Source organism: Centruroides sculpturatus, unplaced genomic scaffold (genome assembly GCF_000671375.1).
Source record: "Centruroides sculpturatus isolate CEXI.00-Female unplaced genomic scaffold, Cexi_2.0 scaffold252, whole genome shotgun sequence".
In the NCBI taxonomy this organism is placed as follows: domain Eukaryota; kingdom Metazoa; phylum Arthropoda; class Arachnida; order Scorpiones; family Buthidae; genus Centruroides; species Centruroides sculpturatus.
In genome coordinates, this window is record NW_019384463.1 from 773,591 (window position 1) to 791,767 (window position 18,177).

General features: G+C 29.6%; 1 protein-coding gene across 1 annotated transcript; it reads right to left on the reverse strand.

Annotated features, from left to right (window-relative positions):
• Window positions 1–262: 262 nt before the first annotated feature.
• Window positions 263–17,168, reverse strand: LOC111620949 (ubiquitin carboxyl-terminal hydrolase 30-like; the record flags this gene model as incomplete). The annotated part of the gene is made up of 9 exons (XM_023362973.1): window positions 263–1,608; window positions 4,294–4,407; window positions 4,511–4,713; window positions 5,806–5,964; window positions 6,420–6,479; window positions 7,798–7,938; window positions 8,027–8,125; window positions 11,779–11,873; window positions 16,988–17,168. Coding segments are annotated over 9 exons (1,266 nt in total), but the record flags the coding sequence as incomplete, so codon positions are not given.
• Window positions 17,169–18,177: the final 1,009 nt, after the last annotated feature.

Genomic DNA, 18,177 nt, shown 5'->3' on the forward strand with positions numbered 1-18,177 from the left:
AATGAAATCATTAGAAACATAGTATAAGAGTCGCCAATACGGTCCGGAAATAATGTCTTATCTAAGGATACGACAGAATATCTAACTGTTTCCACTTTAAATAAACCCACTTTCCTACCAGAAAGTAATTTATCCCTTGTTAGGGATCAATAAACTTTTAAAGGTTTCAAATGAGTGCCAATAAATGATCCCGTAACAAGTGACAAACTCTCCATTTTGTAAATAAAATGACTCGGACACCAGTAATAAAAGAAAAATTGCATTAACTTGATCATTTTATTATATGAATTGCATGTATAGTATGAATGATTTAATCATTAGCAAAATGATTTACAAATTATCACAGGCGGGACTAACACATTTTCATAATCAACGAGAATGGCATTCCTTTATTTGGACATAAATAGTTAACTTATGCAATTTTATATAAATTTATAAGATATATATTTATATATAATGTGTATGTATATATATAGTATACTATTCACATATCGTACAAAAATTTTCTTGGCGCAAACTTTGCCAAGACTTAAAAAATAACAAGGTCGACACTTTTCGTCCAGTGGTTGCGTTCCTTAAATAAAAAATAAATAGGGTTGTAGGCAGTTTGAACAGAACCAATATCTGAAATATATATGCTTCGTTAACTTGCTTTTAATCGACAATATTTAGTTTTAATGAAAACTTTTAACTAAAATATTGTACTTGAAAATGTCATGATATGTAATTGTATAATAAGAAGTCTATTAGATATTGATATTTTAATATAAGTTGAGTCTGTGTGAAGATATTTATCTGTTAATGTAACAGTTTTAATATTGTTAAGTTAGGAGAGAAAAATGCTAACTGAAACATCAAGAGTTTTGTAAGATTTGAAGAATGTTATAAATTATTTATTGAAATCAAACAATGTCGTGTCAATTGAAAAAGTTAGCAGCACCCTATGTTAAAAAATTTACAAATTTGTTCAACTTGAGAATTTTTTGCATCAATTTTAGTGAATCTGAATAAGGCCATATGAAGAACATGTCTTACCTAATGAAAAATTGCCTTGTAAAGTATATAAAAACTTAGGTTAAATCATCATCTTTGCAGCAAAATTTTTCAAAATGTAAGTTAATCTTTGCCAAATTAGTATAAAATCTCAAATATATATTTTTTTCTAATTCCTAAGTAAAATGATTATTATTCTCATGTAAAATTGAAGTGAAAACAGTAAAATGATATTTAAAAAAGAATAATAAATTAATTATCTGCAAGTTGGTGAATGTTATATTACAAAAACCGAGTTCACTAAACTCGGTGAACTCAATTTCATAAATTAGTTCTTATAAAATCTCTATGCTTAAATCATCTTTCACAAATATATTACTACTTCCAATTCTTGGGAGTTTTTAAGAAATCCTTTCGTAAAACAGCATGTATGCCGACGACTGTAGAACTTCGGAAATTTGGACTTCTCTGACCATGGTGTCGGACATGTAAAACCATCGTTGTCGGTTGATTGAACTACGTCGGTATGCAATGAAATGTCCAGAGAAAACATTACCTAAATGCACAATGACTGCTTTCAACAGGTAAAGGTAATTTTGGCCTCCTAAAGTTTTCCTAAAATTAAATTTTATTTATTATTAGAGATTAGAAATAAAATATATCTGAAATATGTTGATAACAATGTAAAAAAATCTTAGCATATTAATGGCATTAAATTAAATTCTGTCTTTATCAAGAAAAAAATGTGTATGATTTTCATTAATTTTAGCTGCCAAAAAGATATTTTGAAAATATTTCAAAATACATTTTCAACATACTTATGAAGAAGTAAACAATATAGAATCTCTTCTATAGATGTGATAAATCTTGTTTTTAGATAATTTTGCACTGATAGATGACAGTAAATGTGAAGTAGATGAAAAACTAAGAAGTTGAAAAAGATTCTGGATCAAGAAAAATTGATGGGAGAGAAAAGAATTTAATAATCTTTATCTGAAAATTTAGTTTGGTTCATCAAATTTATAATATTCAGATAAATCAAATACATGGTACAGTACCTTTATATTTCTCAATTCAGCAGGTGGTTAAGACTAGATTTTATAATAGTAGTTATACACTTATTGTCAAAGAAATGTGATCACCCCCTTAGAATGGAATGACAAATGCCAAAATCAGCTGATACATGGTGTAGGTCAAAATGAAGTGTTATGACACATGTTAAAGTTTGAATAATAGTGTAGACAATACCAGGTAGACCACAACAAAGGCATTATACTCAATTAGACAACTTCCAGCGGGGCTGTATTGTGGACCTGTCATAAGCAAAACAATCTGTACAATGTATTGCCTATTGCTGTTGATATGCTATAGTCACAGTTTTTCTGTCTTCATTAGTGGAGCAAGGAAGGATCCCACCACAATGACAGGAACTGGAGAACCACCAGATTATTTCTGCAACATAGATTCATCAGACTACATGACAATGCAAATAGAGCTGTATCCACCAGCACCATCCAAAGATGCACTGGCACAGAGCTCTGAAATGGGGTATCAGAGAATTATGATATTGTTTGGGTTAATTCTGTAATGATTTTGGTTAAAGTTTTAAATAACTAAGCATTTTTATTGACTCTGTTTTTGAGGGAAAAAAGAGGAGCCAAAAACAAATTCTTGTACAGAGTCCATTAAAAGCTATTTATGGCACTGCATAGACATCTACATGTGCAGACTATTGGTAAGGAAACTGGCTTAGAGTATTCCTTTGAGCTCAAAGCACCACTTACAGCAGCTTCAGGTGGTACTGTTCACAAGTAGGCCATATCAGATACTGGAGGTGAGTGGTTCTATTGCTAGAGGTGACTGTGGATGGACAAACACACACTGCAAGTTGCATTATGGTGTAGGGTGCAATGTCCTATAACAACAGATCAGTTCTAGTAGTTTTATGAAGTCATCCTACAGCACTCCAATATCAGATTTTGGAACTGCACTTTTGGCCTTTTGTACAAGCCATTCCAGAGGGATACTGTCTGCATCATAACACTCATTCACACATTGGATGAGACCAGATCTAGAGGAACTACTTGTTCTTTCTTGGTCAACACACTAATCAGATCTTTTGCCCATCAAGTATGTCTGGGATGTGCTTGGTTGTCACATCAGAAATCACAGAGACCCAGTGTAATACATTGCTTCTTTGGAAGCTGCTCTTCAAGAAGCATGGACAGATCTCCCCAGGTTGCTATATGACATCTATAAAATTCATTGTCACAACAGTTAGAGAAGCGCATAGCGTAGGGATGGATATACAGAATCATCATGTAAACTGTCTTCTATTAATATTTCTTGCTAATAAAACATGTTGTTCTGGGTGATCACATTTTTTGACAATGTGTATGTTTATAATTAGAACTACAATGCTGAAAATATAGACAAGAATATTGCTCTTTTTTCCTCAACATATTCATTGCAAAGAATGTCTCCTCTATATCCATATACTGAATCAGAATCAAAGAGAAAAAGCAAGAAGACAAAATTATGTCAAATGACATTCCAAAATAACATGAAAGTACTACATATACCATAACAGATTTGGCTTAAGATAGAAAGTAATGAAAAACAAACCTTCAATCCAGATTGATGGAATAAAAGCCAAGAATAATTAGAAAGATATAATTTATCTTACATAACTAAAACTAATGACAAGCTTTTGCTGAATAACAATCTTCATTCAAAATTCTCATTACAGTAGGTCTTGTTATATGTGGATGGTAAATGGTATTTTCAGTCACATAAGAAACTAAGAATGAGTTAATCTTACTCTTAAGTATGGAAATTGTGCTTCTCCTGCTTCTGACATTCCAAACACAGCTAATTATTTAATGCTACTCACTATGAATGTCCTGGTTTGAATGTATTATTCTCAAGCAGTATATTCAGAAACAATGAGTAACATTTTTTAAAAAGTCTAATATAATTTTACAGTGCATTTTTACTTAACATTTTAAAATACTTTTTAATTGTAAATGGTTGTTAATTATCTCTGTACTTATCTGGTCCTACTTGGGATGGAGCACAAATTCACATGAAATAAATTTTGTTTTATGCAGTCCTGCTGACAAGCAACTACCACATAAAATAAGACATAATATAATTCTTAGTAACTTTTTAAATCTACAGTTTAATAAACACAGTATTAGTATAGCTTTGTCAAGATATAAAATAAATTAATATGAAAAGAATTTGAATATAAAAAATTTTAAATGTCTCTATAGATTAACAATGTAAAAAACCTCATACCTTCCATCTGAAGAAATGCTAAGAGATTCAGGATTTGGAATAGAATGTCTTCTAAATGCATCCATAAGAATTTTTTGTTTAGATTTCAAATCATTTTCTCCAATGTCTGTTGTTCTAAATTTTCATATTTAAAATTATAGAAAAAAATAATAATTTATTTCTGTGTAAAATTTCAAGTGATGATTTTAAAATATGTATAGAATTTGAAATAACTCACTTATTACAATCAAAGTGACTTCCACCAATTAAGCGTGTCCAAGGATAGATGACTCCATCCATATTTTTGTTTTTCCCTCCATGATACACATAGTCGTCCATGCTCAGAAGTTCGGGAAAAGCCACGTGATCTGAACATTTTATTGGCATGCCGTTGCTCAACCAAATAGTTCGTTGAATATGGAAGCACAAACATACTGGCAGCTAACGAAACAATTATTTATTTATTTATTATACAAGAATTACATGTTATACAGAAATTGAAGAAAATTAACACTGTTTATCATAAATTGCTAAAAGTTTTAAAAAACAGTTTAGTACTAAGGTAATATGTAAAAGCAGAGTTTTACTGTTGTCATTAGTGATTTTTACAATGATTTTTCAAAAATTATCATTTCCATATAAAATTGGGATAATATTAGTAATAATAGTTTTAATGACCAACAGAAAAATATGCCATTTTCATATAATCAAAACAGAAAATTCATACTGACTGTAAAGAAAAAGATCCTAACTTAAAGCAAGAGTCTAACATATTTAAAGCAAGTCTTTGTCTTATATTTTTAGATTGTGTAATGCTTTCTTTTGAAGAGAATAAAAATCAAAATTAAATAGACTTCTTATATGGATATAATTGAATTGTAGTAGTAGTAGTAAATTGCTAGTCATCACCTTGTTGAAACTAGAGATCTTAGTAGTTCCAATGAACCACAAAACAATATTGGAAAGAGTACAAGCTTCTAGTAAATCCACAGGGATAAATGAAGCAAAGAGCAGTTATATAGCTGAGATTGATGAGGCCCTTACAATAAAAAGAATGACTGTTGTACAAGGAAGACAGATGTATGATTGTATGAATACTCATTAAATAATTTAACTAAATCTTTTTGTATGTATTTAAGTAATTAACTTATAACAGATAAATTTATTTATGTCTTGAGTCAATTCCATCATCCACACCTATATTGTAAGTTACGTATCAAATAAAAAATATTTAAAAAACAATCTTAAAAATTCTATCACGTACTTACTCAACTGATATAGTTATTACATTTTTATTAATTTTGAAGCAGATTCTACATGTAAAGTCTACATAATTTTTGTTCTTTCTCATTATATTGTTTGAAACTAATATATTTTGAATGAACAGGCTCTGTGTTGCATTGTCAGATTCCAAAAAACATTAGATGATATAACTTATAAAGACAAGCTTTAAATAAGAATAATTCATTTTCAAGTATGGTTTAAAAAAAAAAAAAAAAAGATAAATGTATAAAAAAGTAGAATTCTATTCACCTTGCCAATTGTTAACTGCTTAATAAATGTAGATTTATAGGAATTTTGATCATTAGAGTTTTTGCAGTTTTGTTTATTGGCACATCCTTCACAGTTGACATCCTGAACAAGTTCACACGATATAAATTTCTTTAAACAGTCTTGTATTCTTAGATGGCCCTAAATAAAAAAAAAACGTTTTAGTATTTTATAAATCTCTCAACTATTCACTTATTAGTTCAAAAATATTTATAGAATTTAAGGAGTATTCCATAAAATTATGTTTCAAAGTATAACAAATACTATTACACCTATACTTTTACAACTTTATTTCAAAGAACAAGCTGTTAAACAGGCCATCTAACTTCCTATATGGACTCAAGATTACATTTCTGGTAACATACTTCCAACTACATAAAGCACTTAAATACAACATTTCGTACAATTAAAATAAAAACCTTGTAAAAAAATGGTCAAAGAGAGAGTGCCACATTTAAATTAAATATTAGAGAGGTTGCAACTACACATATATTACATGAAATATCCTTACGTTAACTTTCTATAATAAGAATATTTAGAATCATAAGATATAAAAGTATTGCATTAGCAAATATAAAAATAATTTAAAAACTTACAAAATGAGGATTTGGGATGGTGAGAGAAATACTGTCGAAAGTGTCATAACAGATGGGATACTGAAAATATATAATATAAACTTCAGAGTTTCTTAGATTCTTAAAATTTATAATATTTATATGTTATATAATATAAAATTTGTTATTTATAAATAATTCAATGTTTAATTACCAAAATATAACTTTTAATTTATAATTTATATACCAGACTTATTTGATTTTTGGGACTTTATTGTCATAAAATCATAAAATATTCTCTGAAATATACACAATAAATGGTATATTGTGATCTATTAATCGTAATAAAATGAATTTAAATTTAATCAAGTAGTAAACCAAGCAGTGGCAGATCCAGAAGAACCCAAAGGGGGGATTACCAGTGCAGAACCCAAAGGGGGGCTTACCAGACAAATGTCTTTTGCTTTTGAGAGAAAATTGTATTCTGATGGTAAATAAATTTACAAATGCAAAATAATAAAACAGTTTATTTAAATCAGTGGGTTTAATTATATACAGGTGGTTTTCCATAAACAAGAAAACTACTATTAAAGTTAAAAAGCAATTAAACTTTACGAGAGTAGAATGTTATTAATCAGACATTGTTAGTCAGGACATTTGAATTCTTTATAAGGAATCTTTTTCAAAGTTTTTTAAATATTCTTAGCAGAGAGACAATGAGTATAAAAAGAATTTAGAATTTACATAATACCATACAGAAAATTGGTAACCCCACCAGGGTTGCAACTCCTTGTTTGGGATGTAATGGCATGAGATGGAAAACAGGAAAATAAAATTATGTTGCCAAAGCCCTGGAGGTCACAGGTTACTCATGACTGACTTAAATCATTTAATTCTTAACTCCATTCACTTGAAAACCAATTGCACACAAGGGCAATATTTCCTAAACTTTTTAGAATCACAGCTTTAAGAAACTTTTATGACTCATCTAGCTTCTGGAAGCCTGTAGCAATGGAAATATCTAGAGTAGGTTCAGTAGGTTCTCTAGTCAAATGTGTGCGTAGTCATTAGATGAGAGCACTGAACTGTGCTAAAACTCTAAAATTACAAAATGTTTACACTTGAAAAGCTTTTCAGACCCACGGATTTAAGAAACACTCCACTAGCGTTCAGAATCAAACAGTTTCAATCTCTTTTCTCTTTCCAAAGATTAATGCACAAATTCCTGTAGTCTTACAGCAGTAATACTTTATTCTAACATTGAACATATTTATTTATTTTCTAATTATATAAATTTAAAATTTAAAACATTAATTCTATTTACATGATACTTATTCTAATATCAACAGTTCTGTTTTATATTGTTCAATTTATCTACAATTGATCACATTACTTTTTAATAATTAATCTTCGTACTTACCCTGTAGCCACATGTTTTGCATCTTAATTGACTAGCAAGAAGTCCTCTTGTTGGACATTCATACTTAAGAACTTTAGTTTGAGGATAAGAAAATCTGTTTATAATTTTTCCTGTCTGGTGATCCGTAACATCTACTTTATCCTTAAAAGTATTTTTAAAACGAATATAGAATAATAAAAAAAAAAAAGGTTTATATAAAACATTATATAACTAATAAAATCTTACTCACCACTAATTGGTTTACATCAGAAAGTGACAATACAGACAAATGAGGCAATAATTCTTCTTCTAATGTAGTAGTTAATACATGAAATAGCTCGTGAGCATCCTAATTTTTAATAATACATCAAATTGTTATGTAAAAATTCATAACAAATATGTCCAATTTCAAAATGTATCAAAGGAAAGATCTATTCAGATTTAAAAAATCTTATATGAAATATATTTGCAAAAGAGTTAATGACTTAAAATCAGAAATATACTAATTAGATTTTTGATTATATTCCTCCTTCTAGAAAAATTAATAAAAAATAGTCCATTTTTATGCAGACTATTTAAGTTTAAATCTTTGAAATAATATGATTTATAATGTATTGTAATTTTAATACGTGCTGTAGAAAATAAATCATATTAAAACAATGGCTCTATTATTTCCTAATTGAGTACTTTTTTAATGATGCATCTGGCAGCATAATTCACAATACAGTCAAATCTCCATTTATCTGGATACCATTCATCCAGATTGGTTTGAATAGTTGTTTCTTTTTAAATTTTTACACATTTCATGGAAAAGTATTTTTTGTGATGTTTGTGAGATCATTGAAACATTTACAACCTTAATATATACCTATGTAGCAATCTCACATATGTGGGGATAAAATTAAATACAGCTCTCCTTTGATAGTCTGACGTTTTTTAATCCAACAAGCTCAGTAGTCCGACGCACCTCCCATCAAGGTACCCATCCCCATTACGTGTCTGCTTGCACAGAAGCATGTCGCGACGTGAATCTCCCCATCCAATTCTTACACAATGACACACATTTCGTGTGTTTTCTGTGAGCAGTTCTGTTCGAACAGTTGGAGTAGGGAATATTGTAAGCTACTGCTAGCAAAACAATGCAAAATATGTAATTATTTTCGGTAATCTGGACACTTCGTAATCCAACACCCCTTTGGTCCTATACCTGTCAGACTATTAAGGGAGAGATGTACTGTTTGTATGTACTGAGTAATTTTTATGTTCTTATTTATGTAATTTTAAAATTTCTATTGTTTTCAAGTCAGTAAAGCATGTAAATTTAGAAATTAGGTTTTAATGCCATATATTACAAACATTTTCAGCCATTTTTTATTTTTTCAACTGTTATATATAACAGAGGGAAAGTCAAAAAAATGACCCCCCTAAGATTTTACATTTTTGGACTCGGGACACCTTGAAATGTCCAGAAATGCAAAAAAATTTGGAGGTAATTTCTGTATGTATGTATGTATGTATGTATTGATGTTAATGTGTACGGAGCACAATTTTGTTCACCCTCTTTGAAGCTTAATAACTCCTGTGCTTTTCATCAAAAATTTCTGAAATTTTGCAAGGAGGTTTGTGTATTAGGGGGATTGATGTTATTAAATTTTGATGATCAAAGGTTGAGGGGATGGGAAGATAATGGGGTCATGTGTATCTCCAGTAAGATCAGACTTAATAACAAGTAAAATTGTGATTATCATTTATAAAACACATCCAACTCAAAATTAAGCTTTATGCTATTTTATAATAGTTAAAAATATAAAAAGGCTTTTTAATAAAATATGATTACAGAATGCACCACCAAAATTTTAAATGTTTCCAGAAAGTTAAGCAACTTGTTGCTGGTTTATTTTAATCAGCCTTCCTCTAGCATTAGTGAATATAATCATAAAAGTTAACATAACATATGATATTAAAATCTAATTTCTTTGCTGAAACTGAAGAAGAGGTATGGTTATATTCTAAATTTCCTGTTCCAGTTGCATAAATACATACATAATTTGTTTTGCATATAATAAACTTGCACGCAAAAGGTGTTTTCAGTATAGATAATATTTTAGATTTTAACTTCAATACCTCACTAATTTCAGTTTATCTGGATCTTAATTAATCAGATTGGATTTTTTAAAACTCTTTCTGCCTTGCGAGCACTAAGACAATTGTTTTTTTAGCAAGTTTATTATGAGTTCGGCTAGGCCCACAATAGGATGGCTGAATGATCTAATATTTATTTCAACCCCAAACCCCCCAGAGTAATCAGCTGCCAACTTGCTGCTCAGTCATCAAAATCAGATTGGTTCTGGTCCCATCTGATCCAGATAAACAGGGTTTGACTATATGATTTAAAATTTTAAAAAATCCCCTTAACTCTTCCCAATCTTTTAGAAAGAGATTAAAACTATGATGAGAACAGATTTGAAACCTATTTGTTCCATTGATAATAAACAGAATCAAAGATTTGAAAGACAATTATGAAGTCTTTTACAAAACTGATTAATGTAAAGAGTTTACTATAATGCAAATCTTTCCAAAATAAAATAATGCTGCAATCAGACAGCGATACAAACATATTTTATTAACACAATTATATTTTTCAACTACAATTTGCCTTACATTAGCCACAAACATGCTATCTTAAATGCATCTTTTATTGTTACAAATGTAAAACAGTATAATACTTTGCTCTTTTTTTTTATAGTATAATTTACTTGTATTAATGTCTAATATTTATAAAATAATTTGTTTCGTTTCTAATAAAAAAAAACTACAATTTTTTAATACTAGCAATTTAAATTTCCAATTGCATATAATTTTCTTTGATTATTATGCAGTCCTTGACTTCTGGACATTTGACTTTCAGATAACTTACATACTACTTTGATAACACTTTTATGTGATAAATTTATACTTTTGTACTGTACATTTTCAGAGGATAAACAAAACTTGCAAGTTCAATAACTTGTAGCAGCAGCATTTTCTATGTTATTGTCCCCCTGTTTAATCTAAGGTTTTATGCATTTTGATTTTTATTGCAGACCGTTTTTATGCATTTTACTGTAAAAAAAATTAAAACCTTAATAAAAGATTTTGTACTCTGGAAATGGAACTTCTTTTATAATATTCAATATTCACGGATCTTTTCTGAAAACACATTATGTTTGTAAGTTTGGGACTGCCTAGATTTAAATTCTAATGATTTAAATGTTGCCAGAAAAATTTAAAATTCAAATTTATGCTCTTCTTTTTGAAATATTTATGAGTGATTTATATATCAAATTACTTATAATTACATCAGAATTAATGTCATTGATATTTGTTACAGCAATGTTAGAAAAATATATAAATTTAAGTTAGAAGAATAATGTAATTTCAAAGTTTTGAATCTAATAAATATTTGGAGATAACAGAACCAATGCAAATACGAGAGAACATTGTATAATATTTTAGATGATACTTATCAGTTTAACAATTCTTAATATATCCAAAAATAACTTAATAATGCTTGTAAACAACAGTGCAATTTAAGAGTTCTAATCTTCCCATTCCATTAATTTAATTATGGTCATGATTATTAAATTTATAGAATACAATTTCCTTAAATTGTGAATAATAAATCTTCACAAATTATAAGTTATTTATTAATGATTTATGCTCTATTTTTGCTGAATTTATTATAACAGCTCATTAGAAAAGACTATTTGCTGTTAATTTTGTTCTAATATTGTTTTAAAGCAGACAAATTAGATTTTTTATAATATTTTTTTCTATTGGTATATTTATATCTTTCCAAATGTTCTTGATCAAGATTTTTTAACACTGAATAGGGCACTTTTTTAAAGTTTTTAGAATTAATCTTTACATCATTCTCAGAAAAATACAAAACAATTTGAACAATTTTTTGAGCAAAATAGTTAAAAATCAAACAATATTAATTAATAGAACAAAATAATTTACCTGTTCTTCACTAGTTATAACCCATCTTCTTGCTTGTAAAGCTTCAATGACATTGACAGGACTATATACATCGTGGCTGTTCTGATTATTTAGTTCTATAATATAATAATTATAAATTTACTTACAAAGCTTTTTTATATAATATTCAGTATACAACTATCATAAAATATATATGTACAGATAAATCTCATTTAATAAATGGATTCAATTCCAGAAAATTATTTGTTGTATGTTCTTCAAGTATATCTTGAAAGCATTTGATGGTTAGTTTAAAGAGAAATGCATTTATAACTCCTTCAATCATATCTCATTAGACTATCTTTGCCATCAGGATGATAACATTTGTTTACACTAGTAATATTGTGAGGTAGTAAGAGAGAATTTTTGATTTACAGTTACTTTTAGTTACTGTTGTCCATATATTACACTGGTTTACACATCTAAGTCAGTAACAAACCTTTTTTTAAACCGATTTTGTACAACTTGAGACTGCTGATTTCAGATATGCAATCAGAAATTATGTATCATGTCTCAGTTTTTCACAGTTCACAATTATTCATTTATACAAGTTTCAGCTTTACGCAGATATTTCACAAACTTCATTACACATAACAATGAACTTATGACTATGTTAATACTAAAAAAAGTAATTTTCCATTCACAAGAATAAATGAAAATGTGTAAGTACTTAATCAGGCAAGAACTGTTGCTTCTTTGATTTTCTGGAGTAGGTGGAATCAATAGTGTCATATTGCAAGCATCAACAATAGTCTGCTATCACGATTTTGTTTCATCTGCCTTGGTATTGGTGTTGCATGATCTTTATATCTGGTGGAAGCACTTGCCTTGTTCCTCACTTACGGAACCAAGATTTGAAGGAAAGTTTATGTGGCCATGCAGGAAATGCACCTTGACACTTATGTTTGCTCTTAACATCTGGAAAAGCTGTCAACAAAGTTTCAACCAGAACCTCCTAGTTGTCTGCTCTGAAGTTGCCAAATAAGTTTCTAACATCATCAGAAAATGCACATCAAAGCATCTTTCTCCATGCTGTTTATTATGTTGAAATTTTTTGTCTTCACAAAAACATCAGCTTTACCTTTCTCAGAAAACAGTGCAGGAAATTTAGAACAGATGTACTTGAAGCAGGCACTATGTTTATTCAGAGAATTTGTATATTGCTTCATAAGCCATAATTTTATGTGAAGGGGAGAGAGTAAAACTTTATTAGGGTCAACAAGGGGTCATTTTGTATATTCTTTTGACCAACATGAAATTCCTCCAACAGGCCTCTCTTTTCTTGCCCTTGCACAGCTATCCCATAGTCACAAAAAGNCAATGTTATGTAATGGTGTGGGTGAGTATCCATCAGCAATACGAACGCGCCACGTCTGTGCTTGTTTGTGTTTGCTTCTGTCACACAATCAGTCAGACTAGTAAGCTGTTAACTAGCAATTTTAGCAATTCTTGTGTTTCTTGAAAGGCGTGAGTGCAATATTATTGACAAAAAAATAATATTAGAGTTTTTTTTCTTCAAAATTAAGTTTTCCTACAAATTTTTTTAACTTTCAAATTTTTAATCCATAATAGCATGTCGGAAAAGCAAACAAAAAAACGGAAGGTTGCGGATGAGCACCGGCATTTCCAAGAAAAGTGGAAATTTGATTATTTTTTCACTTTCGTCGAAGATAAAGCTGTATGCTTAATATGCTCAGAGACTGTGTCGACATTAAAAGAATATAACATAAAAAGGCATTACGATACAAAACATGAACAACAATATAAAAACTTAACAGGACAACTCCGGATAGATAAGTTTAATCAAACAGAGAAAAACTTGGGAAAACAACAGGCTATATTTAAAAATCAAGCTATTTTATCAAATATGGCAGTAAAGGCTAGTTTTGTTGTCAGTCAAATACTGGCAAAAAAAAAATGAAACCCTTTGCGGATGGAGAGATGATAAAAGAATGTCTGACTGCTGTTGCAGAAATAGCATTTCCTGATAAAATAAATATTATTTCAAACATTAGTTTATCAAGATTCACCATTGCAAGGAGAATTGAAGACTTGTCCGAGAACATAGCAACAACGCTTCGTGAACGCATTGCAAAATTCGAATACTGTTCTTTGGCACTTGATGAGAGTTGCGATATTAGCGATACAGCACAACTGGCTATATTTTTACGTGGTATTGACACCAAATTTAATATTACCAAAGAATTGTGTTCACTGATTCCAATGCAAGGGACTACAACCGGCAAAGACCTGTACGATGAACTAAAGTCTGTGTTGGAAAATTTTTCAATTTCATTAGAAAAGATTATTGGTATATCGACAGATGGAGAATGAGCAATGTCAAGCATGGAGGAGGAGGAGGAGGGGGAAGGCTATTTCAAGACATTAAGAAGGTCACAGGAAGGGAAATATTCATTAACCACTGCATAATTCACCAAGAAAATTTGTGTGTGAAAAGATTGAGTTTGCCAAATGTCACAGTACCAATAATTAAACTAATCAGTTTTATAAAGTCGCGCACGTTAAATCACCGTGAATTTAAAGAATTCCTGAAAGATTTAGAAACTGAATATGGCGACGTGGCTCTACTAAGCCAACGTACCGAAGTACGTTGGCTTAGTAGAGGTGCAATGTTAAAAAGAGTATACAACTTAAAAAGCGAAATACAATTGTTCTTGGATATGAAGGGATATGCCTTTCCTCATTTTGGTAATAAAGAATGGATGTGCGAGTTTGGGTTTCTTATCGACATGATTCAGCATCTCAATGATCTTAATGTGTAACTTCAACACAAAGGACAGTTTATTCACAATTTGTATGATAAAATTCAGGGCTTTGAGCGCAAATTAAAATTGTGGAAACAGCATCTTTTGCAGAATAATGTGTCTCACTTTCCACATTTAGAAAAAGAAAACGTTACTACTTCTCAAAAATACGCACAATATATAGATATTTTAATCAATGAATTTCAATTACAATTCCAAATGTTCAAAGCTGAGAAGACAGCGGTTTCCATGAAAATGTTTTCCTCGCCATTTAATATCGATGTGGATACAGTTTCCGAAGACTTTCAAATGGAAGTGATTGACATGCAGAATAATACCGATTTAAAAAATGTATTTTTCTCAGTAAACATCGAAAATTTTTATAAATCTTATGTGAGCCCTGAGAAATTTCCGCGTTTGATGAAAAATGCAAAGCAAATGATGTCTCTGTTCGGAAGTACGTATGTTTTCGAACAATTATTTTCAACCATGAAATTACTCAAAAATGACCACCGATCAAGACTGAGTGATGCACGATTAAAAAGCTGCGTACGTGTAGCTACCTCATCAATTCTGGCTGATATTGATCAGCTTGTATCGAAAAAACAGTGCCAAATTTCTCATTAAAAATTTCAAGTAAATTCGTTTTTCTGTTCTTTTCTTGTTTGTTTTTATTTTGCATTAAAATTTGTATATGAAATCTTTACTTTTTTTTTAAAATTTTATATTTTTTTATTCTAGTGTTTATTATAAATAAAGTTTTGTAAATTATTAATAAGTGTTACTTTATGTACGGCCCGCCAAAAAATTTTAAAATTTAAATTGGCCCGTTGATTAAAAAGGTTGCTCACCCCTGATGTAACCTATCTGCTTACCTAGTATCAACCATATAACCAATATACTTTATCTTAAAAAAAGAAGTTTCACTGTTTCATAAATTTCTTTCATTTGTATAGAGTGACCAATTGGAATGGAAGCTAACTTGTTGTCATTGTGCAGCAACACACATTTTAAACTTCTCTTCAAGCTGTCAATGAAGAGACTTCAATCTTCTGCATGATATTTGCACCCCATAGCTTCAATCAATCCCTTCACATCAATACCGTAGACAAGATATTTGTTCATCTGAAAATATTTTCTGTAAAATCTAAAAAAATCTAAATCTAAAAATATATATATTCTTATACATGAAGGTTGTTCCATGATCTAGCATATTTCTTTCCTTAAGTCTTGAACTCAATATGTCTGCCGATGAGATAAAGATCATATACAAGATCATTTAACTCAGCTTGAGTGAAAGGGTTGCACATCCTGTTTTCATCAACTGACAGCAAAAACACAAAGTCCTCATCATACTATCTGTATTTGCAAGGATACTTTGAATCTTCATTGCTTGAACTCGCAAATTTGCGGAAATAGGGTCAGGTATTTCATTGAAATGAGGAATGGGTCTCCTTGAGAGTAAATTAGATAGTGTAGGGAATGTTTATTCTTTTTGCTGAAGCTTAATACATTCACCACAAAAATAGCAGTCATTAACATGTTTTTTGTTGCTTTCACCACACTATTGCCATTCAAAAACTAAGGCTTTTTTCTCTGACCATTGGGTCCATTTATCTGTGATTTTCAATACGTGATCTGCATATTATGTGGAACCCAGGTCTTGTCATGGTCACCCAGTCAAACTCCAAAATACATTTTATAGGCAGATATATTTGTTCATTATTTTAGTGTTGTAAAACAACCACAAGTATAGTAAAATATGTCCAGGACATTCTTACACTTTCAACAAACATTTGCCATGTCAGGTTAAATTTGCAACAGAGAACAAAGAATTGGTAAAATGATATGTAACAGTACCTTCACTTACATTCCTCATCGTGGGGATACCTGATGTGATTGATAAAAATGGATATGACTTTTAGGTTCAGCATCCTTGAGTTACTAACAATCAATTGTCAGCCTGAAATCAGAAAACTTGATGTAGACCAATGTTATGTAATGGTGTGGGTGAGTATCCATCATGATAAAAGGGTGGGGATGTTTACAAAAGCATTTTTGAAAATTTTATAATTTTGGAGTGTTTTACTCATACTTTGAGTAATTCTTCATTTACAATTAATCATAAAATAGCATTGTGATAAAGCTAAAATTCTGTACATGATTTTCTTAGATTTATCATATTTTAGAGATGAATTCTGTAAAAGTATAAGCAACATTTTTGTCCTTGTATAAACCTTGACTTTCAATTTATCTTTCACACTCTACAATTTCGCTACATTTTAAAATAAATGAATTAAAAATTTATATTTAAAAAAACTCTTGAAATAATTATATGTAGAAATAGCATATTCAAAATTATAATAATTTTAATTTAATTAAAATTTTTTTTAACTTTTGAAATAATAAATTTTAAACATTCAAACCTTTCAATGTTTGATACAATGCATCAACCAGACTATAGTTTGGTTTATTTGATAACTTATTTTTTGTGGAAATTCCTTCTAACCAATGAAGAAATGAGGACCAAGAAGCCAAAGCTTGAAGGACTACATTTAAGAAACAAGAATTTCCAAGATTTTGCAATCCTGGAATTAAATCTGAAAATAAAATTCATACTTGTTATTACAAACACTAATGTGAAATTATTTCATAAATTAAAATATCTTATGCTTAATATATTTGTGATTTATTCAATTTAAATAATCTCAACCATAGTGACATAACAAAGGAATTTATTACATCTATAATAATTGTGCACATTAATGATAGCTTAATCATAATTAGATGACAAGTATTTATTTATTTTACATTATTAGGAATTGACTGAAAACAATTCCTAATAATGTACTGTACAGTTTAATAAATGTCAAATTATTAACTCCATTTTTAATTAATATGTTTAGTTAATAGTTTATTGAAATTACATAAATTCTGCACTATACTGTAGACAGTTATATTGCCATATATTGTTTAGTTTTAATAATTAAATTAAGAAATTAATTAAGAAATGACTGGAATGGAAGTGGTTTTACTTTAAAATGCTCAACTTGTAACATATGATATTATTAGATTTGTAGATTTAATGATCATATAATTTCTATAACATACAATGAGCTTCAAGATGTGTTGATCATGCATCTATATTCTATATATATATACAGTATATACACACACACACACACACTAACTATCTATGTAACACCCATATCTTGAGTAACACCCATATTTTCAAGATCCTGGTATGCCACTGCGTAACGTGGTCGGGTATTTTGCCTCAGAAGACATCTAGCTTGGGTAAAAAACAGGAAGGGAAAAAATAGAAAGGATAGTTCTACATCAGACTAAGTAGAATGAAGTTGTTCTTTATTTATATGTATCTTACATATAGTATGTAAGATACATATAAATAAAGAACAACTTCATTCTACTTAGTCTGATCTAGAACTATCCTTTCTATTTTTTCCCTTCCTGTTTTTTACCCAAGCTAGATGTCTTCTGAGGCAAAATACCCGACCACATTACGCAGTGGCATACCAGGATCTTGAAAATATGGGTGTTACTCAAGAAAGATTTGGAGAATACTAAGACATGTGCCACCTGTTGTTTTCCCAAG